General features: G+C 36.6%; 1 protein-coding gene, 1 long non-coding RNA gene and 1 other non-coding gene across 3 annotated transcripts; 1 reads left to right on the forward strand and 2 right to left on the reverse strand.

Moving 5' to 3' along the window:
* Positions 1-19: 19 nt before the first annotated feature.
* Positions 20-4,346, reverse strand: LOC139716539 (uncharacterized). Its single transcript, XR_011709901.1, has 3 exons — positions 4,191-4,346; positions 3,601-3,675; positions 20-94 (listed from the first exon to the last, which is right to left on the reverse strand). It is a non-coding gene; the product is annotated as an uncharacterized lncRNA (long non-coding RNA).
* Positions 4,347-8,376: 4,030 nt separating this feature from the next.
* Positions 8,377-8,448, forward strand: Trnae-cuc (transfer RNA glutamic acid (anticodon CUC)). Its single transcript has one exon. It is a non-coding gene; the product is annotated as a tRNA-Glu (tRNA).
* Positions 8,449-14,151: 5,703 nt separating this feature from the next.
* Positions 14,152-21,129, reverse strand: LOC139716540 (radial spoke head 1 homolog). Its single transcript, XM_071628079.1, has 6 exons — positions 20,991-21,129; positions 18,853-18,966; positions 17,880-17,985; positions 16,207-16,433; positions 15,514-15,823; positions 14,152-14,599 (listed from the first exon to the last, which is right to left on the reverse strand). Exons 1-6 carry the CDS (start codon positions 21,042-21,044, stop codon positions 14,427-14,429), a joined length of 984 nt encoding a protein of 327 aa, XP_071484180.1. The 5' UTR covers positions 21,045-21,129; the 3' UTR covers positions 14,152-14,426.
* Between the last annotated feature and the right edge of the window lie 6,579 nt (positions 21,130-27,708).

Raw genomic sequence — 27,708 nt, forward strand, 5'->3', positions numbered from 1 at the left:
AGCTTACCAGTAGACGGGCCGTGTCTGGTGGGTATACTGATGGCCACTGGTCGGGTTCATCGTAGTATAGAATTAGATTCTGCGTGGCAAACGACTGTATGGTAGAATGAAATGACAACAAATTTGATAATAAAAGGCATGTGCACAACGTCATGCACTTTGGCATCAGCACAATTGTAGGTATGCACCAACATGTAATTATGGTTCATGTAAGAATGACAGTATTGACAATGTGCAAGTACAAACATTGTACACTGTCTGCAGTCCAAAGTCACTTTTTACTACTTGTGATCTTTATACCGTGATACAGTGATTCTAATTTCTTGAACAGCCCCTTCAGGGGCATGGAAGAAAAACAATTGAGTATCAACAAACTTTACTTTATGACAAATAGAGATATAGATAAAAAATAATAAAAGCTCTAACAGTAAACAAGTAAAGGCAAGAATCCCTGAAAAAAAAAAAAGAAAAAATCCCATTAAGGTTAGGAATTTCTTGTTTCATTGTGAACAAGTACCCTGAAAAAAAAAAAGAATAAAAAAAATCCCATCAAGGTTAGGACTTTCTTGTTTCATTGTGAACAAGTACCTTTAAATGATAATCATAATGATAAACATAAATACAAATTAATGAAAGAATCATTATCTTCTTTTTTTTTTTCCACTGGCATTTGGGGCATACTCTGATAGTCTCAACTATTCAAAATGCAATGCTGTCAATAGCCACTGCATGTACAGTGTAGAATGCTACATGTGCATGTAGCAAATATTCCAGTGTTTTTAATAGGGAAAGTTCTTTATAGCAATTTGTTTGTTTGTTTGTTTGTTTGTTTGTTTTTTGGGGTGGTGGTGGTGGTTGTGGAATATCCTGTATACTGTTATGTATGCATGGTTACACTGACAAACATAAATATACCTTCTAAGGGCTCAGAAGCAACATGACCTACAAAGTAGATTGCACAACTAATGCAACTCTCTTTTTAAATCATTGAATCGTCGTTTCCAAATTCAGCAAGAATTCACAAAATGTACAACAATAGATTTCTCTCTCCTTATTTCACTACTGCACCTGATATTATCAAATGTTAGTAATATTCATGTGGACATTGTTTTTTGTTTTCTTAGTCCAAAATATCTTTCTATGTCATGCATGAAGAGTTTGGTTGTTAAGTTTAACATGCACAAAATGTACCAGAGCAATGGTGTACTCGTGTCCCCACCCCTCAGATTGTTTCCTATCACGGTTTTAATGTTTATAGAATTTAAAGGGATGGTATAGTTTGGGTTCAGCTGGGGATTCAAGTTTTAACTTTTTGCAAGATGATTAGAAACCAGTCATGAAATATCAAACCGCATACAATTCTACGAGGAATTCAATGTTCATTTGATGAAAATCTGTTTTGAAATGGCCGAGATATCCAAAAACATAGTGGTCCTTAAAGGTGGGACCCATCACCTTTCATTAGGATCACTTTTAAACTTTGTTTTAAAGATATCTGTTTTGCGCATGTTTTGTGATTTAGAAATTGGTTGATATGGTGATCACCTAAAGTTGCTTTTTAATGTTGATTTATGCTTATAAAAAGTGGTGTGCCTGGGGATGCTTTGTTATAACCCCACTTTATTTTTGTATAAAGGTATTATGCAATTGTGCCTTTGTGAATTTATTGTTGAAACAGGAGAGTTCCTGATTATCGTATAATGTGGATGATGTATCATGGTGATGATGCAGGAATGAATATGAATACATTCATGAGTTGAATGACTGAATAAAAGTGATATATATTAAGTTGATAGTTTTTTTCTGAATAGTTGTAAATGTTGAGTTAATGTATCACATTGTTATGGTGTACGCACCATTGTATGACTATGAGTTAGTTTTGATTGCATTCAGTGATATCATCTCTGGTGTACACTACTTTTAATGTATTGATTTTTTTTTTTTATTGTTATCCAATGTACAAAGAATTTCCATTGCAGACAACAATGCAATCAGTCTTCAATCTTTTTCTTTGAGCATCCCCCCCCCCCCCCCCTTTTCAGGATAAATTAAGGGGACCATACAGAGTTGTGGGAAAAACCCTAATTCCATTTCGGTACTTCCTTGTTCTTTGTTCTTCCCAATATTCAAGGTTTCAAGTTGTCTGCTAAAGAACAGACATCTAAAAATGTGCTTCAGGGTAAGAAAAAGAACTACTATCAGAACGAAAAAAAAACAACAACAACAACCAAGAGCCCCCCCCCCCCCCAAAAAAAAAAAAAAATCAATTGTATAAAATCACTTGCAGTTTGAAACACTGAGGAACATGTTTCCAACATCTAGACTCTTATAGAGTAAGTGCACCGGTTTGCGGCCGCTTAAGGGTTTTTCCACTCTGAAATGCAAACGTGCAGATTGCTCTAATCCAGGTTATATCATAGAGATTGACCACTTACCAATACACCATATTGTCACCATTGCAAGACCAATGTCCATCCCGTTGGTCAAAAAAGACCGCGGCCGCGATCCGGTACAGCGCGTTCCGGTTTGCGGCCGGGGTGTTCTGGTTCGCGGCCGCCTCGCGCTTTTGGGTTTTGTCCAGCGCAAAGTGACTTGTTTTTTTCCATCAAGAATGAAACATATCAAACTGTAAATGCTATTTTCCCAATCTATAAATATTAGTTTTGATTAATAAAACTATTTCCTCAAAATTTTCCCCAAATTACTGAATATGAGCCATTGACAAATTGGAAGAGGAAGAGGACTTCAAGGAATATGAGGGACAGCAGAACTGAAGATCAGGGACAGCTATGAGGCACGCCCTTACAAGTCATCAAAGTATATGGATGCGTGATCTTATTTTTCAATTTACTTGTTTTATTAATAAAAAATATATTTTTGTTCTATTTCAAATGCTTTTCTATATTTCTGTACGCTTATTTTGGCTGGCGTTTTACCCCCGGACGCGATATAGAGCAAGCGCCCTCTATGGTGTTCCGGTTCGCGACCTCCCCCCGTTTCCTTCGCGATTCGTCATTTTCAATGTATCGTCCGTGGTGAGTAGTCATCACATTCTAACCCTCCTCTACGATCAATATTTCAACAAGAAAACGACATATAAGGACATGACAGCCGTCTAGCTACGTCCAGAATAGTTGACTTACGTGTTAATAATACCTATAATTCAAGCTCTTGCGGTGAACACCTTGGTTTCCAAGAGATTTTACAGCGACTAGACCTCGCACTGCTGTTAGTCCCAGGTATGTTGATGTTGTGCAGGATATTCTCCGTTGAATGGTGACAAGTTACCGGGCTGCCAGCCCATTGGCCAGATTTTATCAACTGGAGACCGCTGGCCCGGCCGCGAACTGGTGCATGGCCGCGAACTAGTGCACTTACTCTATACAGTGTAGTCTCTCATTATTCCATCAGATACATTTATATGCATGGTCAAAGTTGCAAGTTGCTCCAAATTTAACAGAGAAGAACAAAAACAAAAAACAAAACCCAAACAAACAAACCTTGATTTCTTGGAAGACACACAAGTAAATTAAAACACTTTTGACAAATTAAGGTGTGATTTAAATGGTGAAATGCCTACTACTACTAGGTACTACTTACCTTTGGATATTCCACTTCGAATCGTAACCGTCCAATGTCTGATAGGAAGCAGAACCTTGCCAGGAATATCCATTTCTGTATGAATAATAAGGTAGAAATTGGTTTGTATTTAAAGTGAAATGCTAACGGTTACGTCCCCCTGCCTGCATGTTTGGCCTGTGATGACACTGTCACTGGGTATGCACACAATGACAATGTCACTTACAACTTACAAGTTAAAGCTAAGTCAGACAACTAGCTAATTCATGAACGTTACCGACTAGATCTAGTACACTAGTAGGTTGTAACCTGTTTAGGCAAGGTCTACCTTCAACATCAAAATCAGTCTGTAGACTCTGAGTGTGAAATAGTGTAGTAAGACAACAAAGTACCGTACAATACTACCGGCGTAGTACAGTATTCGTACATAGCATAGCCTATGCTACATTGCTACATTGCGTCATTGGCGATGCATAGACAGTAGATTTATAGACAGAGAGATAGATCATGAGAATGATTGAGATAGCGCATAGACACAGCGTCCGTGACAACACGTCAAAAACCACTTGTTACGACGATACCGACAGAATTTAGAATGAACAAATACCCACCTCTTCTGTTTCTATTGTTCCTTCTTGATACAGGCCGACTGAATTGCATATTAATGTGACAAAGACGATTAAAAGTGTAAATAAGTTACGGAGAACTCCCCTGTATCTCACTTCACCGTGATGCGCCATCTTTTTTGCACCTGTAATTTATGAGATTAACGAGTTAATGCGCAGACGCAGAGCGCAGAAGAGAAACCACATAACGAGTGAATTTACGGCGGCGGCAAGGACGTGTCCACAGTTGAATGAACAATCGATGATGTAATTGCCGTACATGAGTCGTCTTCTTTCGCAGGGCACACAGTCACGTTCGTACATCTCTAGGCAACGACGTCGTTAGCGATGGGGAATGGGCCTTTGTACGTTGCTCCGCCTGACACCGTTCGCATCTACTTCCTAGACAATGCAATATGTTTGCTCGCTTCATACAGTCAATGACTACATGCAAACCATTAGCTGAAATAAAATCCACACGTACTTTGAATCTCTTAGTAATTCCTTTTGAAATTCATACATATTTTGAGCAATTGAAAGTGAATGAAAAAAAAAAACCACACACACACACAAATACATAATTTCCTTATTACCCTGGCTTTTAGATTCATATCTAATCTCAGGTCAAAATATAGCAAGCTGTATTATACCTCAAAGATTAAAAACACTTTCTGTCAAAGTGTAAACATATCTCTTTGAATAGATATAGATGATTATAAAGATAGAAAAAAATCAAACAAACTACCCCTGTCAAAGTGTAAAGAAACAGTTGTGTCACATTATATAGGCCTCTTTGAATAGATATATAGATGATTATAATACCGATGGAAAAAAAAACCTGTCAATTCCACATGCTCATTGGTGTGATGACTTGTTAGACAGGCCTGGTTAAAATCAACAAATCTAAAAAGTTGCAGTTCCATAAAATTTGGGGGCTAAAACCGTATGTTTCAACTCATGTACATTTTTATGAATTTTTGTTTCATGAAATCTTGATATCAATATTTATTTTAAATACAGTTTTTCAAATATTGAATAGAATTGTTTACAAAGTTTTAAATGTTTAAAATTTCGGTTTTAACAAAAAACACAGTGGTAGTTAGCAAGCACGGGCAATTCAGCCAATGCTGTTGTGACGTGGTTACCGACGTCACAACTGTCCAACTATCGACATCTAGCTTTATGTTTGTGACCAATCAGGAAGAAAACATGTACACTATTTCTCATTAAACTTTTATATTTTCCAAGAAACAAGGAAAGGCGACTGTTGAAGGGAAAACGCTGTATATATACTTTGACAAATGAATTCAGCTTATGAGGCTCACGATCTGACAGTGTGTGATGATATTTTACGAAATTGATGAAATATTTGCCAATAAAGTTGTTGCTATGATAAAGGGGTTGATAAGACAGTTATTGTGACAGTATACTATAGGGACTATATCGCAGCAGTGTGTATAATGAATGGTAATAATGATAGTGATGATAATCATAAACAATGGTCAAAAAGATTAACTCACGGCGATGATGTTAATCTATCCGATATTGTTTATTATATACATAGCAAGATTATCACCCATGCTCGGTTTTATAAGCAGGTTCCATCGTATTTCTCTGTAAACATTTTTTTTTTCTTTACATTGATTGAAACTCTGACATATCGACCGCCATACTCGATGTTTAATATTTTATCATATACAAGTTGGGCACTATGTATCATCGTATTTTGTTATATTTCATGAATTTTTCATTGAGATACAATACTAAGATAAATTGAATTGAATTGTGAAAGCTTTATGGAAAATGGCCCGCATCAGTAGGCCCTATATGACAATGTCAAACCTTGCATAGCAATGTACAAATGTATAACACACCGAGGAGGCATGCATGTAACCTGTCTCGGGCGCTCCAAACAATACAACACATAATACCAAACAATAGGAAACAACAACGACAAAACTAGGAATTGATACATACACTGCTGTGGAGGTGAAAAATAAGCGTAAATAACAACAACAACAACAAAACAACCTGAATTTATAGATTGTGCAGTAATAAAACGTATAACAACTGAGTATATAAACTATTTTTCATACTAGAAGAAACTGATTTTATTATTGACAATTCTTGTGACTATGCAGTGGCAATTATTCTACAAAATTTAGGTCCATATTGTATTATAGATTTTTTTAATGTCTGGAAATATACATTAAACATGACCTTGACGGTGCCAACGAATATTCTGGTTGAAGATAATTTGAATTAAACTGTGAATGTATATTAATTTATTAACTACATGTATATGATTTTGTAAACCATGTTCCCTGCTATCTGTCAACTTTAGTATACGGAATCAGCATGAGCTGTTATAATGTCCCCCAGTATAAAGCGGATCCAGGAAGGGGGGCGCACCGGGTGCGCGCCCCCACTATATTTTTTTGTTAAAACACAAGAAATAAAAAGAAAAATTGGGGGAGGGGCGTGGGCCTCCCCTTTACCGAATTCCGGCTGGATCCGCCCATGACCCTGGATACTATACTATCAAGTTATCTTTTCTTTCTGTATGTTATTCTTAGCTACTTATTGATGAACATAACACAAATCATGATTTATGGCCGCAATTGTCATGTTTTGCTTGGGTTTTTTCTTTTTCTTTTTCGTGAGAGGAGTATTCTGGACCAGTTAAAATTTGGTGTTATGACAAGAAAGAGGAACATCTTGTAAGTACAACAGTGGAAATTTGATGAAAAATCAGATATGAAGTAGGGAAGTAATAATAAAAATAATAATACATACAATTTCTATAGCGCCATTCTCCACTCTGATTAAATGCTCAAGGCGCTTTACATCAAACAAAAAGACTGAAATTACAAGTACATACACAGTCATAGAAGAAGATGAAAAAGAAGACATGAAAGTCTGTCTTCAAAATACACTACTAAACAAATAGGATTTTAAATTACTCCTTAAAGATGTTATGGAGCGTGAGTCTTTCAGCTCACGAGGAAGTGAACTTTCCACAGTGTTGGTCCAGCGTGAGCGAAAGTCAGTTCCCCCCAAGATTTCTTTGAGAAAACGGAATATATGTAAAAGACCAGAAGTTGAGGATCGAAGAGTTCGTGTAGGTTGGTATTGACGAACAAACAAACAAACATGGTAATCAGGAGCTGTCCCCTCGATAACATGATCCAATGATGAAATTTTAAGTTCGCTATCTTTTGTAGAACAGGTCTCCAACACTTGATGAAATAATTATGAACAAGCAAACCAGTGAGCTGATGATGTGATCACCTCATAGTGTTTCATTGACTATGTAAAAAAAAAAGTGACGAAATTGTCAATTTTCTTCATTGTAAATGTAAAACATAATGTTATTCTTCGCCAAATAAATTGAAAATGATCGTCAATCAGATATATCAGGATTTGAAACTGGGGCATGATTGCGTTGGGGAAAAAAAATCAAGTTTCAAGATTATGTAGAGAAACTAGTCCTATATGGCATCTTGGGGACTTTTTTGAGTGGATTAATAAAAAAAAAAAACTTCACAAATTCAAAACTTCCTTAATTTTCGTCTCATTTAATCCAATTTTTATTGTTTTGCTCAAGAGATCTTAAATGGTGTGATATTCGCATTAAGCTCTTTCCCCGATATTATGTATAGACCTACATGATATTTCTAGGGGTCAACGATTCACAAGGCTTATAATATTGTATTGCTCTTCTCTGTTGAACCCCCCCCCCCCAACAATTCACATGAATTCATGCATCGGTTTTGTTCTTGTTGTATTTGTGTATGTGTGTGTATTTCTCTTTATATTGTCATATTTATATCTCCATTTTAGCTGTTTTCATTGTATGAATTGCTTGTTGTTTTTATGTTGAATGGAAATGAACTTAATAAATACCGGTAGTCTCTCTAGTATATTCAAAGAGATTTTTTCTCCTCTCCACCACTGAGTGTACTGTAGAGTGTACAGACCGTACACCGACTGTCGATTGCGCATGTGATTAGTGTGGTACATGGTGCAGTGTGTACGGTGTGTGTGTACCCATTGATCTCTACACATTAGTGTGTATACGCGTCTACGGTGTGTGTATTGCGAATACGTCAGCAGCCTCAATGTATCGTTGAGAACGGGGCTTTTACTATTGGATATATATACACAAGTGTGCTAGCTTTGGCTGTGTAACTCCCATATGGTCTAGTGGTTAGGATCCGGCGCTCTCACCGCCGTGGCCCGGGTTCGATTCCCGGTGTGGGAACATCACTTTTTTTTTTCTTTTTTTTTACTTTTTTTTTCTTTTTCTTCCCACCCCCTACTTTCTTGTCTTTTTTTTTTTTTTTTTGTCGTGAGCATACACCAATAATCTATCAGCCTGCAAGTTTCCTTTCTTGATTTAAGGATCCCCTTCTTTGGCTGTCATCACTGTATGTTTTGTTTGCTTCCTTTCCAGGTTTTTCGCACCTGCAGACAGCACGATTCGCCACCGCTTTTGCTTTTGATCACGACATTGCCGTGAGGTGACACTGCTTCAGCAGTAATCACTTCATCGAGTCAAAAACTTTAGTAACATAAGGTATTGGGATGAATGTGAGCTTATCAAGACTCTGATGATTAATCGCCTCATTGCCCCTTATGAATGATTTTTTCCTCATTTACGCTTGCCATTACTTACTGTATTCTTCACCTTGTTTCCCTTCCTCTAACTCTTTTGTTTGTTAGTTAGTTTGTTAGCTTTTTTGTTTGTTTGTTTGTTTGTTTGTTTGTTTGTTTGTTTGTTTTTGGGTCTAGTAGCATCTAAGAATCATGGCTTGAACAACCTACCAAAGGTGGTGCTGCTCCGACAACAGCAATACGAGACTGTATTTAATACAGGGTAAATACAATTTGTATGATAATAAATGTATTTATAACTTGATTTCGAATGATCATACTGGCGCCAAATATAGCATGCCTCTTTTTCATCAATATTGTGTGGACCATAGATTCTGACAAAAAGAAAAAAGATGATGGTGAAATGACATGAAAAACAAACAATCTTTCACAGTATACTTGAAGGACAAGTCCACCTTCATGATATATGGGAATAGAATGAATGCAGCAATATTAGTAGAACACATCAGTGAAAGTTTGGGGAAAATCGGACGATCCGTTCAAAAGTTATTCTTAAAGTATCTGCACACTCACTGCTGGATGAGAAGACTACTAAAATGTATGACGTCACATGCGTGGAACGATATAAGAAAAACATAAAGAGAATTTCACACAATTCTATTTTTTGAGAAAAGTGCACATTTACTCGACTTGTCACTGACGTAGGCCACCTATGTTAAGGTTAATATTATTCCCCTTGCCTTCTTAAAGAGGCAAGTCAAGCAGTGTTCTTTTATTATGCAAGAAAAGTGACAAATACGTTGACTTTTGTTTATATTATTTTCTTTATATCGTTCTACACATGTGACATAACAGGCTGTAGTAGTCTTCTCATCCAGCATCGTCTAAGCAGAAAGTTAAAAAATTCATAACTTTTGATTGTTCGATTTTCCTCAAACTTTCACAGATGTGTTCAACTATACTATAGCTGCATTCACCCAATCCACATGTCTAAGAAGGTGAACTTGTCCTTTAATTGCTCACTGTAACAAAATGAATAGTGTACACTGTTTTTTAATGCACTGCGATCAAGTACATAATCAGTACTTGTGCCACTATATTTCACCATGACCTATATACAGCCTCAAGGATAGTGTATCAGCAAGTGGGTTTTTAATGAATTTCTCATGCGTATAAAGCTAGTTAAATTAATTTGAGATCACACACTATCTGTATAGTAGATTAGTTAAAATATGTAAAAATATCATGACCTGTGTATGATTCTGTATCTATTTGATTTTGGTTGTGTGTTTGTCTGTGAAAAGATAGTAAGGTGGCTAGGATTATGTAGAACTAATTTGTTAGACATTGCCAAAAATAAAACTGTTTCGATTAGTGTCAACATTTCTCCTTTTTTTTTCTGGGATGATATTGTCTGAAAGTGCCAAAATTTGACTTTTCCCTAACAGGTACAGTTGTATGTAGAATTATTCATACGCGTAAATTTCTTTTTTTTTTTAATTATGATTTAATTATGATTTAATCTCATTAGCATAACAAAAGAAATTCAAGGATATTTATCTTCAAGGCTTTCCAGAATTTATCCCAACTCCGGCATTAGTCATCAATATTAATCACAAGCCATTAGCCAGGGCTCGACACTAACGGTGGCCCGGTGGCCCGGGGCCACCAAAAATGAAAGTCGGGCCACCAAAGTTTTAAAAAGGGCAAATTTGGTGGCCCACCGTCCTCGGGCCACCAAAATTTTTTGAAAAGTATGTCAATAAATTCGTAACTTTTTGCGCCGGAAATGCATAAATGCATGCAGTGAGTGAGTGACTCATTAAAAAAAAAAAGGACTTTTAATGTTTTTATTGGTTTTTGGGGGGCCAACAAATTTTTCTTTCGGGCCACCAAAAAAAAAAAAAAGTGGAGCCCTGCATTAGCTTGTAACAACAGCATTCAACGCAATGGATTTCATTGTGTTCCCAGTGAGAGTTCTCACATTCCTAGAAATTAATCAAGAAGACAGCCAAAAAGAAGAAAATCTCATTATGTTTAAATTGTTATGCAAATGAACTTAAAGCCAAATTTTCTTTAATTGATAGATGACAACTAAATTATACATGAAAGTCTCACTGAAGTATCATCATTCTGTCATTTACTTATCCCCCCCCCCCCAAAAAAAAAAAAAGTATTTAGGTCAATTCCATTGTGACTTATGGGACAAAGTGACAATTTTCGGCAATTTCAAACCAGTATTTTGAGAAAACAGTTGCATCAAATGCATTTTTCTCAGTTCATGGTTAGATCTATCATATCACAGTTTATGAAAACACCATACTTAGTTTGAAAAGTATCATTGCATTACATACAGCAACGAAAAATTGCTGTCGTGACTTATGGGACATCTGAGGACCACCGTTTTTCACATGGGAAAGTAAGTTCTGAAATATTCTTACACACAGAGTCTCTGGAAAGATATTTTCTTTCCTGAATGTAGCAAAGGGTTGGTGCTTACCCTGAGCCAAGTGGTATGAATATCTACTCATTGGTACAGTAGCATGATAGGGAAAACCAGTGTGACTGATGGGACACAAAAACGTGACTTATGGGACGCTATCAACTACCACATTTTGAGATTGAGAGAAAAATATTTACTGATGCCGGAACAAGTTCTAGAACATCATAAAAACCAATCTATGACCAAAGCACATTCAGAAAATAAGCCATCTGAGAATTACACAAACTGTATTATGGTCATAATAGTGTATCAGAAATGATACATAAATTCTGCAAAAATTGGCAACTTTCATGAAAAATGAAGGTTTTTCGGACACAACTCTTCTCCACGTTCACCGATATTCACAAATGAGGTATCAAAATATCTGTTGTGAAAGGCTGCTTTGAGTAAACAATACCAGATTATCTAATTAAGCTTCATTAATCATCTATACTCAATAGTTTGATTTTCAGAAAATGCAACCTTTCGGTGGAATTGACCTTTAAGGGTATGAAAAATTCTGTCAACTGTACATGTACAACCAATTACCGAATCTCCTTCTCCATTCCTCCCATGCCTCCCTCCCCCCCCCCCCTTTCTCTCTCTCTCTCTCTCTCTCTCTTAATAAAGATCAGAATAAAATTATGTGTGGATTTCTTTTTCGGTCTGCTTTCTAACCTCTTTTTAGCAATGATGACAAAAATGTTAACAAAATGGAAATAAACTAATAATGAAAATAATAATAATGATAAGTGCAATAATAGTAAAGACACAATCATAATAATAATGATAATAATTACAATCATCATTAATTCAGCCATTATTATTGGTATTATTATCATTATTATTATTATTATCATTATTATCCATCATCATTACTATTCAAAAGTCAATAATAATAATAATAATAATAATAATAATGATGATAATAATAATAATAATGAGAGCTGATACCTCATTCAATCTAGATTCAAGCAGTTGAATGACATTTACTAGTGACTACGGAACTATGAACCACTATCTTGACAAAAGGTTAAAGCTGTTCATAAATGATAATAACAAACAGATTAATGTCCCCAAGAGGCAAAAGCATTTTCAAAAAAAGAAAAAAATAATAAATACAGTAACACACAGGCACATAAGAGTTAAAAACATGAAAGTAACATATTTTATTTATGTACACAAAAAGTTTACATCAAATAGTCACTGGAAAACATATAAAACATGGAACCACACAAATACTTTATCACTGTTATCCTGGAAAGCAGTATCCAATACCTCATCTCATGTTGTCAAAATGAGGAAAATCAAGGCAAAATTTTGTGCAAAACTAAACATTTTTTTTTTTGTCCTATTTTTAACAAATGTTCTGAAGAATAACCAGAGAATGAGCTGCTGATAACACCTGGCTGTACAAAAGTGATATGAACTTATCACAGCCCCAAGCCCTCATTACAATAGCCCCTTATTGTATGTCAAACAACGTCATGAGAGAACCAGGAAATTGGTCGTGCCAAATACACGGTGTACAACACAAAACGATTGTCCCTCCGTAAGGCTGTCATGATAATCTTCATTTCTAGAAAAAAATATTTTCCAGGAATGGAGGTTGTACTCAAACTTAAACATATGTACGAGACATATTGCTTTCTTCCATTAAAGCTTATCACACGTGAGTAAACTTTAGACAAATCTTTCTGTAACTTTTCAAGACTCTACTTCAACTAAAACACAAAAATGAAAGAAAAAAAAATACATTCTGACTTTTGAATAACTTGCATCAAGTGCAATAAATTCAGGGATAGCATGTTCCATTTATTTATTTATTTTTTTTTGCATGAAGCTCCAAGGACTTGGTCATCATTTGCCACAAACAAGGACTCTTATTTTGATTGGTATGTCATAACCAACAATATCAGACTATACCACAAGAATGCATAACACAAGACTAAAACATAGCACATTCACCACCTCTTGTGTATCATTTTGCATGTACTTTATATGAGTAAATAAATAACTTTGTCTGGACTGGAATGTCGGTATATAATTTCTGTAGTACTTTATTTTTTCTGTTTGTCCCCTCTCAGTTCTGCTCGTTATTCCACAGCATCAGGAATTCAATCGTACTATCTAATTGATGTGCTCTTGAATATTCTAAGTATCCCGCTCGGGGAAATGCACTAAATGCTTCTTCACAGAGTGTTTTACAGAATTTTCTATAAGTATTCTTAATAATTCTAGTGTACATTTACCTGTCAAGACAGTGCAAATGGTAAAGGTCGGAAGACTACTGTGAAAGAAAATGTGGGGTATCCCATCAAACTGCAAAAAAAAAACCACTTATGACAAAGGGGGAAAAAAGTCATGTGGTTAGTAACTCTTTCTCATATCTCAAGAAGAAAAAAAATATTAAGAACAATGTTATGATGCTAGGTCTGCAAAGTTAATGTCATTCAGGATCTAAAGCAACAGTATGAAATACATGATCATAGTTGCTGGTATAGAACTGAGAACATTTTCGCTTTGGTTTCAGAAGTCAATGTAAGAGTTTGATTCCTGTGTGATTCTGTTTTTACAATCTCAACTGCAGCTCAACTTAAATCAAGTTAAAAGAGTCAACCATGAAGCCAGCCTAAGAGCATAAAGACTGAAACTTGTTTCCTAGTACTGCTATGTTATTGTGACTCCACGGACATCCTGAACAAAGTTTAAAAGTCACAGCACTAGGCAACAATTACATGGCGTAGAGACTGCAAGAAACTCAACTCAGGCATATGATATTTCATGTCAAAATTGTTGACATCTGAAAAACTCTCAAAGTTGAAGATGAGCTCTGCAACGTGCAGTCCAAGGTACATTTACGTATTCCAACACAAAAAACAGCAACATTTCCTGACAGAACTTGAAGCTTGGTGGCCATGCATTTTCCGCATCCCAAGGGTCGTAATCCAATGTTTCGTCCAGCACAATTTAGATGTAGCAAGTCCCCATGGCCAGGAAGATATAAACATATTGTTTCTCTCTCGCAGTCCTACTATGTGGCGTGGTGTATTGTGAGGCATCGGCGGAAGGGATTCTTTGCTTTCCTTCCTTCTTTTGTTTGTTGTTGTTTTATTCTTCTCTGTACTTTTGAACAGTTCGGTCTATTCTGCTTCCTCTGTCTCCTCTGGGACAGGCGAGGGCGCTGCGGGCTCCTCTCCTCCCTCTGGAGCCGCCTCTTCCTGCTGCTGCTCCTGAGTCTCCTCCCCCTCAGCGGCCGGTGCCTGCTCCCCGTCTCCTTCCGCCGGTGCCGCCCCATCTCCTTCAGCGGGAGCTTCTGCATACGGAGAAAAGGGCACATTCAATTTTCTCTTTTTTTTCAGTTGTCATGTACATTATACTTGTATGATATTCTACTTCCTTTTCAACATCTGTCAAAAGAAATAACTTGAACAAACTTTTAAGTTTCATTAAAATCTAATATGATTCTGTTTTCACCACAATTTCTTATTCCTAGTTTGGAGTACCTGCTTGCGATGATTACTTCAAGCAGTAGTTCTAAACCTTTTCTAAACCAAGGCCCACTTTGGCTCCTGCAATACTTTTTGCAGCCCAGTTCGATCGAATACGAATCTTCTTAAATATTCATTTTTGGCCGACATTGCAGCCCACCAGAGAGAAGCCCATCAGTTGAGAAGCATTGACTTAGAGGAGACCTCCAGATGATTTCTAGACTTTAGCATTTGTACAGATACAAACTGGTTAATATACTGGGTACAGAGTTTTAGAATTTTAGTGATTGCGAAGAGGAATAAGAATATTTTCAAAATCCATAGCAAATCACAATGAACAAGGATGACGACATTGCAGTTTTGCATAAGACTGCATGCTTGGGTGCTCAAGGAAGCAGAACAAATGAAGAAAACATGCATAAATTCTACACAGGTGAGCTTGATAAGCAAGTGATATCGTAATGCAATTACATTGCTACATGACTGGAATATATGAACCTCCTATGTCATCATCCTTGTTCATCAGTATATTATGTTTAGGGTTTTTCAGAGTACAGTATTGGTATATCTGATGAAAGACTACAAGAAATTTATACATGGCACCATCAATTTATGCATGTACCACATAATGTGAGGTTATTTAGGCTGTCTGGAATGCCCCCTTAAAAAAAAGTTTTAAAAAAAGTCATGGACAGGGTTACAGAAGAACAGACGTAATCACCTCCTCCTCCTTCACCACCAGCCTCGCCCTCTGCTGCAGCCTGTTCTCCGCCCTCGGCTCCGCCCTCCCCACCTTCAGCTCCGCCTCCCTCAGCGTCCTCCTCCCCCTCGCCTTGCTCCGCCTCCTGCTCTGCCTGCTGGGCTGCCAGGGCTTCCTCGGCTGGGTTGTACTGACTGACGGCCTGGATCTGTCCCGCCCGCCACTTGGGGACGGTGACAGTCTGTGCCTCCTCTTCCTCTTGGTCGCCACCCACCGGCTGCTCCACAGGCACGTACTGACCATGCTGCTCACAGCCGATGTCAAACACGTACTTGCCTTTGCCTTGGGGCTGGAATTGGATTCAAGTTGGATTCAAACATTCAAATAAGCAAATCACTGCACTACATATCATCATAACAACATACATTGCTGACCCCATGAATATAACAGGTAGTATGTTTGCCCGTTTGTGCATTTTATTCTACATTTTTTTTGGAGGGGGGGGGGATGTGACATAAATTTTATTGTGTGAAAGTTTTTCAGGTACCAACTTTTGAAAGGAAAAATACAACAATAGCAACAAATTTTCCACTTTCCATCAGTTAACTGCATGCCGCAGACGAACAAAGAAACATTAATTACTTCAAAACTAGGCTCTCTACAACCTGTTCTTCAGTTACAATCAACATCACTCTGAAGGATTCGATATAATTCTTAACAAGTTACACTCACCTGATCGCCAACCCACATGCCTTGATATCTGTGGTTGGCGTGGATGAGTTCGCCAGCACCTTCCCTCTTGCCGCTGACCCACGACCCCACGTACTTTGACCCCGTGTCCTTGTAGGTGTAGACGCCCTGCCCATGCCTCAGGTGGCTTTGCCATTCACCCTCGTACACGTCACCGTTGGGGTATGTGTAGATGCCAAACCCATGTCTCTGGTCATCGACCCAGCTACCTGATGGGGAGACACAAATCATTTGCAGAAAGATATAATTACAGTCAACAATTCTTCAGATGTTCTTGCATGAACAGTGTACTTGCTGATCAAAGTTTCCTAAATTTATTTTCACTGTGAAGATGACAACAGAACATTAAAGGTTTTTGCAGAAGCTAGATATTAGCATGGGGTCGATGCACTTTGCTCAACGCTAGTGTTCACAACTTCAACCTCTGGTTCCCTGGTTTATTCACCCCTTCACCAAGGGAAAGCAATATCCATGGTGGAAAAAAACCCAGAAAACAACAGAAATGGCTTGGAAAATCAGAGAAGTTATTGTACTGGTATATACATTTACTGCAGAAGGTAACAAGTCACATGACAGGAAGTGAAGAACAAACATGATTGTGTTTGCAGAGTCTGGTTTTCTTGTGTTATTCTGTACTCTGACTCCATACGCAAAGCGCCACCGAGTGTTATTCCACCCTTAAAATGTCCCCATGGACTTTAATGTAAGTTTACACACTGTGTACATGCACAGTGCTTCATGCTCTTCCAACTTCTTTGACCTTGCATCACAATTTTGTTTCGTTGTTGCTGTCACTATGTGTCAGATAAAACTTTTTTTTTGTTGTTGAAATGCAAAAAAAAAAAAAAATCATCTCAAAAGAAATGGCTTAACTTGCATACCAGCAAAAAGATAAAAATGATTAACACTACATAAGTTGGCCAAAAAGAATCATCCGTGTACGCCATAAGTGATTTAAAATGCAGCACATGAAGTAGCTCAAAGGGTAAGAGTTAGTGAGCATGCAAGTTAATGGACTAAACATTCTCTTTCAGTAAATATATTACAGTCTGTACATGTAGGTGTCACTGACATGTTGAATGTGACAAATTTAACAGGACTGACCAAGTCAACACTGTCTTTTGAATTACAGGTAACAATCTCTCACAGTTAGGTCTTGAGAAAGCACCGAGACAGATTTATAGTGTATGTAGTAACACACATTGGAGGCGTGTGCAATATCTTCCAAGCTAAATACAATACCTCAAGCAGAGAAGGAAGAAATTAATCAGGTGTTTGCCCTCAAAAAAAAAAAAAAAAAAAATGAAAAGGAGAGCTTAAAGGGCAAAAAAGTGATCTCAGAATTTACTGAATAAAACAATAATATTTTGCAAAATTAAATTCTGCAAAAATTTCCTCTGTGTTTGGGCATCTTTGGGTGGGGGTGGGGGATGTGTTTGATATTGGCATGAAAATGACATCTCAAAGAATTACATTTTACTAATGAGCTGATTCAGACTTGACAGGAAAAAGGCTAGTGGATGTTTTCACAGAAAAGTTTCAAAAGTTTTTGTGTCTTAACGGCAACTGTTGTTTGCTGTCAGCAGTCAGGGGCGACCACTTGTACCACAATATTCAAAAACATGACATCAATTGTCTGGAAAAATATAATCTACCTTCATAGACAGATCCATCAGGATAAATGAATTTGCCTGAACCATGCTTCTTATTCTGTTTGTAGTCTCCAATGTAGCGTGCACCATTCTTGAACTTGTACACACCCTGGGGGAAAAAAAAATCAAAACAAACAAAAGTTGGAAAGGGCCGAATATATAATATTCACATGATCTATATTTCTTTATAACCAAGAGCAGATTAAAGCTTAAAACTTAAGAGCAGGACATAATAAGGGCATTTGATTCCTAGTGCTATGATGCACATTGCAGGCATGCCTCCTAAGTTCAACAGTGAACCTATTCAAAGACATAAAAGTCAATACTTTTTTTTTGTTATCATTACTACAGATATATTTCATCAAGAAAGGTTGCAAAACACAATGCAACTTAAACAGTTGAACAACCTGCAAAAAGCGTGCCTTGGCTATAGTATATTGTATGCACACATAGGATGATAATTTTCATCATTACTATCATATCAGTAGGTTTCATTAAAATAGATGATACATGAACTGGATGTTTGCTGCATTTGACCTATTGAGTGTTATCAGATTAAGACTTACAATGTCGTAAATTTGAAAATCAAGGATAAGAAATACACTGTATACTTCAGACCCTTCCCCGCACTTTTCAACAATATTCAAATAATGATAAAAAAGCTGTTTTAAAACAGCTGTCACGGAATCATTCTAGATCCATACATATTGTCACATACATTTGTTGAAGCATGGCGTTATCGAATTTGAGCCGTGACACCTCCGAAAAGGCATTAGGCTGATTGAAGGGCCTGACTGAAGGGCCTGTCAGAGACATTACACATTCTTACCCAATTGCAAAGAACTTTGTTTTTGTTCAGCCTTGTTCTGTTTTCTGACTAGGTGATTTTATGGGGTTATGGATGAGCACTGAATTTCAAATCATCAATTCAAACATTGAAAGACATACCGAAGGTGAGAAAAAGAACTGGACTTACCTGTCCGTGCCTCTTGCCATGTTCATACATGCCCTCGTACATGTCCCCATTGGGTAGTGTGGCTTTCCCCTTGCCATGGCGTTCCTCCTTAGCATTCCGGTCTCCTTCATACTCCTGTCATGGAATGAAAGTTAGGAAAAATAGCTTGTCAGGTTCTCTTTTATACCTGGCACACACACACAACACACAACACACATAAACACAATCACACAAGCAGAGTCATACACACATACACGTACAAACAGTGTAGAAGAGAATAGTTGCAAAATTGCACACAATCTCCTCTCGATGGCTGTAGATATCTTGGCAATCGGGAGCACACACACAGACAAAAGACATCACAAAAATAAAGATAACAAAAATTGAAATGCCTTCACATTCCTTAGACATTTGTTCAGACTCTAGACCCAATTGACCTTAGACTCTCTCTCTCTCAGTATCTTTCTCTATCTATACACGTAACTGTAAAAGTGGATATTTTCATGTGAGTAATTTCTTGTGCTCGGCTGGGTAAGATGGATTTTGCATTTTCTTTATTCCACTGAATCATGACATTAATTACTGGAACATACAGCTGTATGCATGCAAATATATGTATTCGCATGCTTTTATTTCTGCACTAGCTTCTGGTTGCACGAGATGCACAAACATTTCCATATCAGTATAGCACAGTATACACTACATGTACATTGATTTCATGTTTGCTTTACTTTTTTTTTTTTTTTTTTTTTTGGGGGGGGGGGACTTCATTTCAAGAGAGGAAATTTTGTGAAGATTTGAGTGGGGGGGGGGGGGGCTGTATGCCATGTGTCAATGGCTGTGAAGGCTTAACATGTCTATGCTGTGACCATGTCTATTGCTGTAGGCCTTGTAGAAATCTACAGTTACTAGAACACTATAAACCATATTTTTGTCCCACTTTAATAAGATTTCTGCACACAAACCAAACAAATTTTAAAATTGATATTAATAACACAACTTATCAAAGTAAACTTCAGCATGGATTGACATGGATCACTACTAAAATACATGTTACATGAAATTTAAACATCTCAAATTTTGCAATGATGACTGCTGTCCAGTGCAGTTCACAAAATTCTGAAGAAGGAACATTAAAATTAGACCTCTATCTAACAATAGAATCTGTAATCAGTTTAGAAACTAGATGATTTACAAACCCCTAAACCTCAGGATAGCTGATCAATGATTGCAAAAGTCTACGTCTACGTCGGTACTCAGCAAAGTCCAATTCTGGATATGATGCTAAGGATGAAACTTGAGTATGTGATGCCGGTGGACGGTTGTGCAAATATTTACATGGTGCAAGTAAAAAAAAAACTCCAGTGTGGAGCTAACATGCAGAGATGCGAGTCCTGAAGACATCCAGTGATGTGGCAGTGAGGGCGTCTGCAGGGAGTGCATTCCATAGCCTTAGGCCTACTGCTGTTGGCATGAAGGAGTACCTACATACATCTAATAGTGGAGTGAGTTGTCAGAGGTTGATATTTGGAAGGATGGTAATTCCGCGATCTGATGTCGGTCATTGGTTTCAGATAGGTGTCCAGGTTGATGGATGTTATGAGATTATTAGTGATTTTGGTTGTACATCATTATCTTGATGGCAGCTTCTCTCCTGGATTGTAGTGCGGCCCATTGCATTTTCTGCAGCATAGCTGTTACGCGAAAAAATAATTACCATGTACTCTCTGCTTCTAAAGTACGGTGCAAACTGTCCCTTATCTACAGAGAACACAAATAGTTTAAGAAAGAACCGTCTTCCTTCTCCCTTTCGCTTTTGTTTTGACTTTTGACCGTTTCATGTTTTGTTTTGTTGTTTATCTTGCGTGGACTAGAACCAGAACCAGCGCCAGCGGCACGTACAACCACCCACACAGCATGCACAGCTTGAAACTTTGAAACACACTATTGTTAGAAAATTATGTCTGATCTACACTAGATCCTAGCAGTTAGAAGCGTAAATTTAATTAGGTTAGACCCCACCACGTCCACGGCCACGGCACCCCAACTATAGCATTTCACCTCCAACGGAATATTGAATATATGGGACTGTTCTTTTTCCCCGCAGTTAATCCAGCCCCAGTTAAACCCACGCATAATACATTTTTTCGAGAACTCACCCCTAAATATGGACCGTGCTCCTCTTCGTCGTAATCTGAACCAAGATCTGACATCTTTTTCGGTCTTCAAATGACAATTTCAAGGTGAAAATGAAAGGTATTATTTGAGTTTCGTTGTATCTTCGCCAAAATTCTCGCCAGTGAGGGGGTTCTTGGTTGCTATGCTGTGAGCTCGTAGTAAATGTTGGTTGTTAGGCATTCTTGAATAGTTCATTTAGGTATAGGGGACATAACATTCACCCTAGGTAGCTAAAATTGAGTGCATATTTCCACCCTCCAGTTCTTCCCAACTCTAAGATTTGCTTTATATCGAATTCTCTTCCACAAATAGAGGGGAAAATATCAGATATTCAAGAAGATTCTGACGCCAAAGGCTTGTGATCTGATCCCTACCTATGGTATAATTGGAGTCGTCCATATGGCGTCGCGACAGTCCACACAACAGATGGCGCTCTCTCCTTTTCACCAAAACTCGCACTATCTCTCACAGAACTTGAAGCCGTGGCCTACTTAGTATACTAGTAATTTTCGAGTTCGATGCTATCTCTCCATCTTGCTGGTAATGTCTCCCTCTCTTTGTTTGTCTGTTACTCCCGCTTTTTCTTTTCTCTCTCTTTCTCATTTCATTTTCTATATTTCTATAGGCATGACAAATACATGTTACTATTAGACAAGTGTCTTACAAGCAACATGTCCTGGTTCCTTATTATGATTTCACGGAAAGCTCGCAAGAATCTTTAGGACTGTGTTTGTTTTGTTCACAAAAGTCCATTAGTTGATTGTCTGCTTGGCCTGATTTTAGATAATGGTGATTCCTGACAGGGATACATTATTTCCTTTGTTGTTAATATAATGTCAATGTTTGGAAACATGAAAATAGAAGTTAAGTTTAAATAAAAATTGTGATCTTTTTATAATTTTTTTCTTTGGCATTTTCGATCGAAGAGCTTGCTTCCAAAAAGTGCTAAATTCATCATTTTCAATGGATTTAGCGCCTATTCTATATACCAATCCTTTAAGTATGTATGTTATAATAAGTTATTATACATATTAATCGGTAATATGTCTATTTGAAATCGAATATCTGAATATAAAAACGAACCAAGTCCATGGGAAGTCATTTCGAGTAAACTAAACTAAAAAATAAATAAAATAGATAAAACTTCATATATTGTTTTATTTTTTCCAATAATATTCCATTTAACTACGATGGTAAGGCAACATTATAGATACAAATTGATATGTATTATTACCATAATTAACATTCACATTACTCGTAGAGGGGTCAATTTGTATAATGGACTTGGGTTGTTTTTTAATCATACGTATGGACTTGGGTCGTTCTTTGAATATGTACAGGATAGGCTGCTATAATACATGGTATGGTGAAAGGAATAATTATTATAAGAGAGTTGTGTTACTTTTTCCAGTTTTCAGTCCATATGGCCTTCAAAATTGTAATAATTGCCTATCATAGCACAATATCCCTCATCGCTACTAATTCATCATATTGTGTGTGTGTGTGTGTGTGTGTGTGTGTGTGCATGTATGTGTTTAAGCATGTGTGTGGCCGCCCATACTAGAGGTCAAGGGTCAAAAGGTCCAAAGGTCAGGTAAAAATGCTGTCATTTTACCAGTTTCCCCATTTTCTAAAATGGCTTGATTGCTACATTTATTTTTCTTACTACAAAAATTTTCTTATTATTCTCTTTATTTTTCTGGACCTTTAATCGCAAATATCTCCATTTGGCAAATATGGACTTATCGGTTTTTGCGAACAAACTTCTCAATTGTCTATAATTCCTAAATTCAGACCATACATTATAGGCCGATTACTGACTCACATTGCGCACATGACTGAAAATATGAACTATTCCACAAGAATCAGATGCCCTAAATACTTCTATATTCAAATGGCAGGAGCTTGGTTCTTTGAAATTGTTGTACCCTTCCCTCACTGCTCTAAATTCATTCTAATTAACTCCTTTGTTTTTCCCAACCTAACTCCTCATCACTGTCCAGCAAGTCATTTCATTGACAATGTGTGTGTGTAAAGAATAGCTGGTCTAGACAAGGAGTGATGAGAGAGGGCGCTATAATGAATGTAAGAATACCCAACCATTCTGGACAGGACTTGTTAAGGGCGTTGCCAGATGGTGATTTCGGTAACCAAAAAGGGTGAAACTTGGTGATTTTTTAAAACATTGTTTGTGATTTTGAAACCATTGACTAATAACTGGAACCGAAAATGCATTTTGCCCAAAGGTCTCCCCTTATGCCAGGTACAGAAACATAACATGTGCGCTTTTTGTCACTCAACACACACAAACAATCATAGATCCATACACATCGCACACATTTTGCATTGAGTGTGTGTGTCTACGGCAAGACGTAAATTGCACCGAGACTCGCGCAGAGAGTTTGATACAGGTTTATTGACATCAATTTGTCTTGAAATTGAACCCTAAACTACGCTTTTTCAAATTTGGTGATTTTTGATGATTTTTGGTGATTTTTTTTTTACATGCCTATTGGTGATTTTGCTTTGTTGGGGCCTGGCAACGCCCCGGCGTTGCCAGCGCGCCAGCCATTCTTACATTCATACAAGATTTCACTCATTCATTTTAGGCACTTAAATTAATGTATATTATTTATATACAAGATGGACCCATGTAGACGCTACAATTTCCCATGTAAAAGTGAGTTTGGCCCAAAATTGGACTTGGGTCGTTATTACATTCAGGTCTTCACAAGTATATTAAACATATTATGTTATGAAGAGCTTGAATGCAAAAAGAGATAAACGCGACTTTCAAATTTTCTAAAGTAAAGTCGTCGTGGAAGAGGAAAGATCAAATCTGTTCAGGGATATACACTCGTCACATAACAAGACATGATTGGGTAGATGATTATTAAATATCACGGATATTCTAAATATTTTCTTTCATAATGATAGAATGGATTCTTTTGTTCTTTTTTTTCAGGAATGAATTTATTTACATGTTTGTTTTATGGTCTGTATAAACATGTGTTCACGAAAATTATATTTTAACTTTTGTTAATGTTTGTGGTCTGTATACCAACGTACTCACGAAAGAATGTTTACTTATTTTTAGTCATGTGTCCTCTTTTTTATGGAAAAGAATAAATTGAGTTGAATTGAATCGAACTGAATAAAACTTTAATTCATCACTCCCCTCTGGCGAAGTACTGACGGCATGCAAATTTGTAAAAGTCGTATAATAGATTCCAGCATAGTTTAAAGAAATGTAGGGACCCTCCTACTTTACGATCTCTTTGTTCTTGGATATTTTAGCCATTTGAAAACCAATTTTCATCAAATAAAGTTTGAATTCCTCTTTTAGAATAAAATTGTATGCTGTTCAATATTTCATGAGAGGTTTCTCATAATCTCCCCCCAAAAGTTGGAACCTGAAGTCCCATCTAAACCAAGGGTATACCATCCCTTTAAACATTAAGAAGACTAAATTTTTGTAATTACAGAAAAGACGGTATACTAAAGACACACAACGAAAACAGCCAGAACTAAAATGTGGATGTCCTGCTGCTATGGAAAAGAAGGAAAAAGCTCAAAGAGGAAATCCGCCCCATGCTCTGACCATTCTTCATTCATTCTATATACAGAAATGACAAAAGTCCCATATTTCAGCTGCATAAATATAGAACTTGCCTTAAAACCACCCAAAATGAAAAAAAAATCATGTTAACTCTGGTCCCTCAATATGAAAACATGCTTTAATTTGTATTAGCTAAACATGGCACCATCAACTTGCTTATTATTTTGAATAATAAGGACTGGTCAAGTAATGTTTTCAGAAAAAGATATAAAATTTCAAAATGTCATATCCTCCTTATTTCTTATCCGAATTTTGTCATTTTTGTATCCTTCTGTAGGGAATGTCTTTTCTTTTTCTTTTGAAGGTTATTTTAGGTGGATGTCCTCTCTAATGACTTGATGTCCTGCTTTGAATGCGAAAACCTGAGATGAAAGGACCATGGGAAATATTTGCAAGATTATGTGCAAGAATCCCCGCCATTTTGGTGTTCTCAGTAAACGATGTTCTTACAAGTGAAAAAAATTGAAAATAGCATTTACCAGTTCTTACATTCAAACTCATGATATGATATAATTTCATATAATATAATATAATTAAAATATATATATAATATAAGATTACATAATATAACAATATTATAATTATAGTATATTATGTATCATATATAATATCATATATATTTATAGATATATATATATATAAATATATATCCATTTTGTACCTGTCATATAATTCCTTAATTATGGCATACATTTTCAGTTTCAATATTGTAGATGGCCCTACTCAACCAAGTGCAATAACTGTTATTATGCCTTACTCTAACAAAAGGGATCCGTTATCATAAACTTATAAGAACACCAAAAGTAATCGATACCAATCATTTTAACGAACGCTCTAATTCATATTTCGTTTCTGAAAATGACCAACTGCAAACGCAGTTCTTGTCACTTTGCCAAATGGACAGTGATATCCACTCTTACCTAACAAGATAATCAGATGAGTTTTACCTTGCAAGCAATCCCAAACCTGCGACAATTGTGAAATCTACAGACACGCTGCATGTTCCAGACATCTGGAACTCACTAACTACTCATATCAAAATTTTAAACAGTGCCTGTATCCATTCAAGAAAACTATACAGAGCCATGTAAATCTAAAGAAAGATTTGAATTATTCCTTGAAATGATTTTGGAGTAGACTTCATAACTATATCAGGTCCATAGTGTCTTCAGGATTTGTGAGCTAATAACATTCTGGAGTTATTAAAATGAGTATTTTTGAGGGTGCGTGTTGGATATGAAAGAAATGTATCTGTAATGTGAATAGAAATACATTTTTAAAATAATGTTGAAAGCTTGAGGGAATTTTTCGTGTATCTAAACACAAATGCTGCCATTTGAAGTACTTTGATATCGTCTCGTTCGAGAACTTTTCTTCGGTGAAATAAATGACCAGTATGAGAGTGTTATAAAGGAGGAATATTATGTACTATTAAGATTATTAGAACACAATGAACTTGAGAATGGAGGACGGGTTTGATATATCGTTTATCGAATGAATCAGTGAGGAACAAAGTATTGAGCCTTGGAAGACTCCACATCGGGTATTTTTGGGATGACCTGATGGATGAATCGTGACCTCCTATACATATAAATTGTTGTCTATCAGATGCCTAACTTTTAAACCAATAATACGCTGGGCCTCGTATACCATAATTGCCTACAGTGAAGGAGAGTTTGCGATCTCTGGTTCTAAGGGCCTTACATTAATCCATAAATTCCATACATATGGCAATAACGTTTTTTGTTTTGCTTTGTGAGAATAGATTTGTAACTTACTGTATCACGGCAAGGTCAGTTTAACATTTTTTTTTTCTCAGCCAAAACGATATTGATTTAGGACTTCAGTTGCAAGAAATATTCCTTCCATTCATCCTCTTCACTCTCTCTTCTTCCGCCCTCCTGTTCTTCTCTAGAAACAAGTCAGTTCGAACCCATAAACTCAATTCTTTTGCTATAAGGATGGCCGCAAGCACATCAAGCTCATCAAGTATTAGCTTCTTCGTTTGTGCTGATATATACCACTTCAGCTTATTTCTCATTAACATTGTACCAAAAATTGTATTTCCTCCAATCACATGACGATTTTCATTTGTGTTTTGTGTATTAACGATGATGCAGAAAACAATTAATCTAATTGGATGAAATGAAATCAAATGTTACCGAATAGTATTATGTATGTGCTATGGTTAATTAGAATAGTATTATGTTACCCTTTAAATCTACGTTTACAATGGGGCACTCTTCACATAATTATGCAGATCCTAATGCCGATGGAATAGACGTCATATCCCCGCTACGCCGTACGGGTGCTGGTAGGGGGTATCTATTTCCTTTGTCTCTTTGCTACATTCAATTCACATATTGATTTTAGATACGATTTTTTTTAATTTATAATTCTTGTGGGTATATACAAAGAGAAATTAAGCAGGCTTGAGCAGTATATATTACATGTAAATAGCAGTTGCGCTATAGATGCTGTAATATAACATTTGCGTAATGCACTGTGACACAACGTGTAGATTCTAAGAACGCTATACAGACGTAATTATTGTGTTGTTTTGTATCATATCGTATTGTATTGTGTTGTATTTTATTAGTAAAATGGCTTAATCAGTGCTTCATGTGGACAGACAATAATAAGTTATTAACCGTACCGCTGATTTCTTTTTCTTTTATCCCATTAAAACTGAGTTTATGATAAGTAGAGTTCTCTACATTCTAGCTAGCGCGTTAACCCATTATAGTCTTATATTGGAGAACAAACTCACTCTCTGATTTTTCCCTTCTCATAAAACTGCTGCTCTCATTTTTCTAATTCTACAAATTCACTGCACTATATGTTTAAGTACGCACACACCAAAGAAATAAGATCAAAAACAAATCTTACCTGAGTCACATTTGGAAACCCGACATAGGTCCATTGTCTTTTGTCTTGATTTTTCCTTAGGATTTCCTGTGATCAGCATCGTTGTAATGATCCTTGTACGGTTTTCCCTTTCATTTGGTACAGTTTATTGTTTGCTTGCTTTGACCATAAGTTTGAAAGTTTTGATATTCATTTAACACCAAAAGCAAAAC

Source organism: Diadema antillarum, unplaced genomic scaffold, assembly GCF_040938485.1.
Source record: "Diadema antillarum isolate AM-2024a unplaced genomic scaffold, OU_Dant_1.0 scf00000066, whole genome shotgun sequence".
NCBI lineage: Eukaryota > Metazoa > Echinodermata > Echinoidea > Diadematoida > Diadematidae > Diadema > Diadema antillarum.

Bases quoted from the DNA above. Each gene is read 5' to 3' on its own strand.
- LOC139716540 (XM_071628079.1), bottom strand. From the start codon at position 21,044: ATGTCAGATCTTGGTTCAGATTACGACGAAGAGGAGCACGGTCCATAT. The intron at 18,967-20,990 runs GTGAGTTCTCGA...ATTCCATGACAG, and splicing joins AGCACGGTCCATATTTAGGG to GAGTATGAAGGAGACCGGAA. The intron at 17,986-18,852 runs GTAAGTCCAGTT...TTTTTCCCCCAG, and splicing joins ATGGCAAGAGGCACGGACAG to GGTGTGTACAAGTTCAAGAA.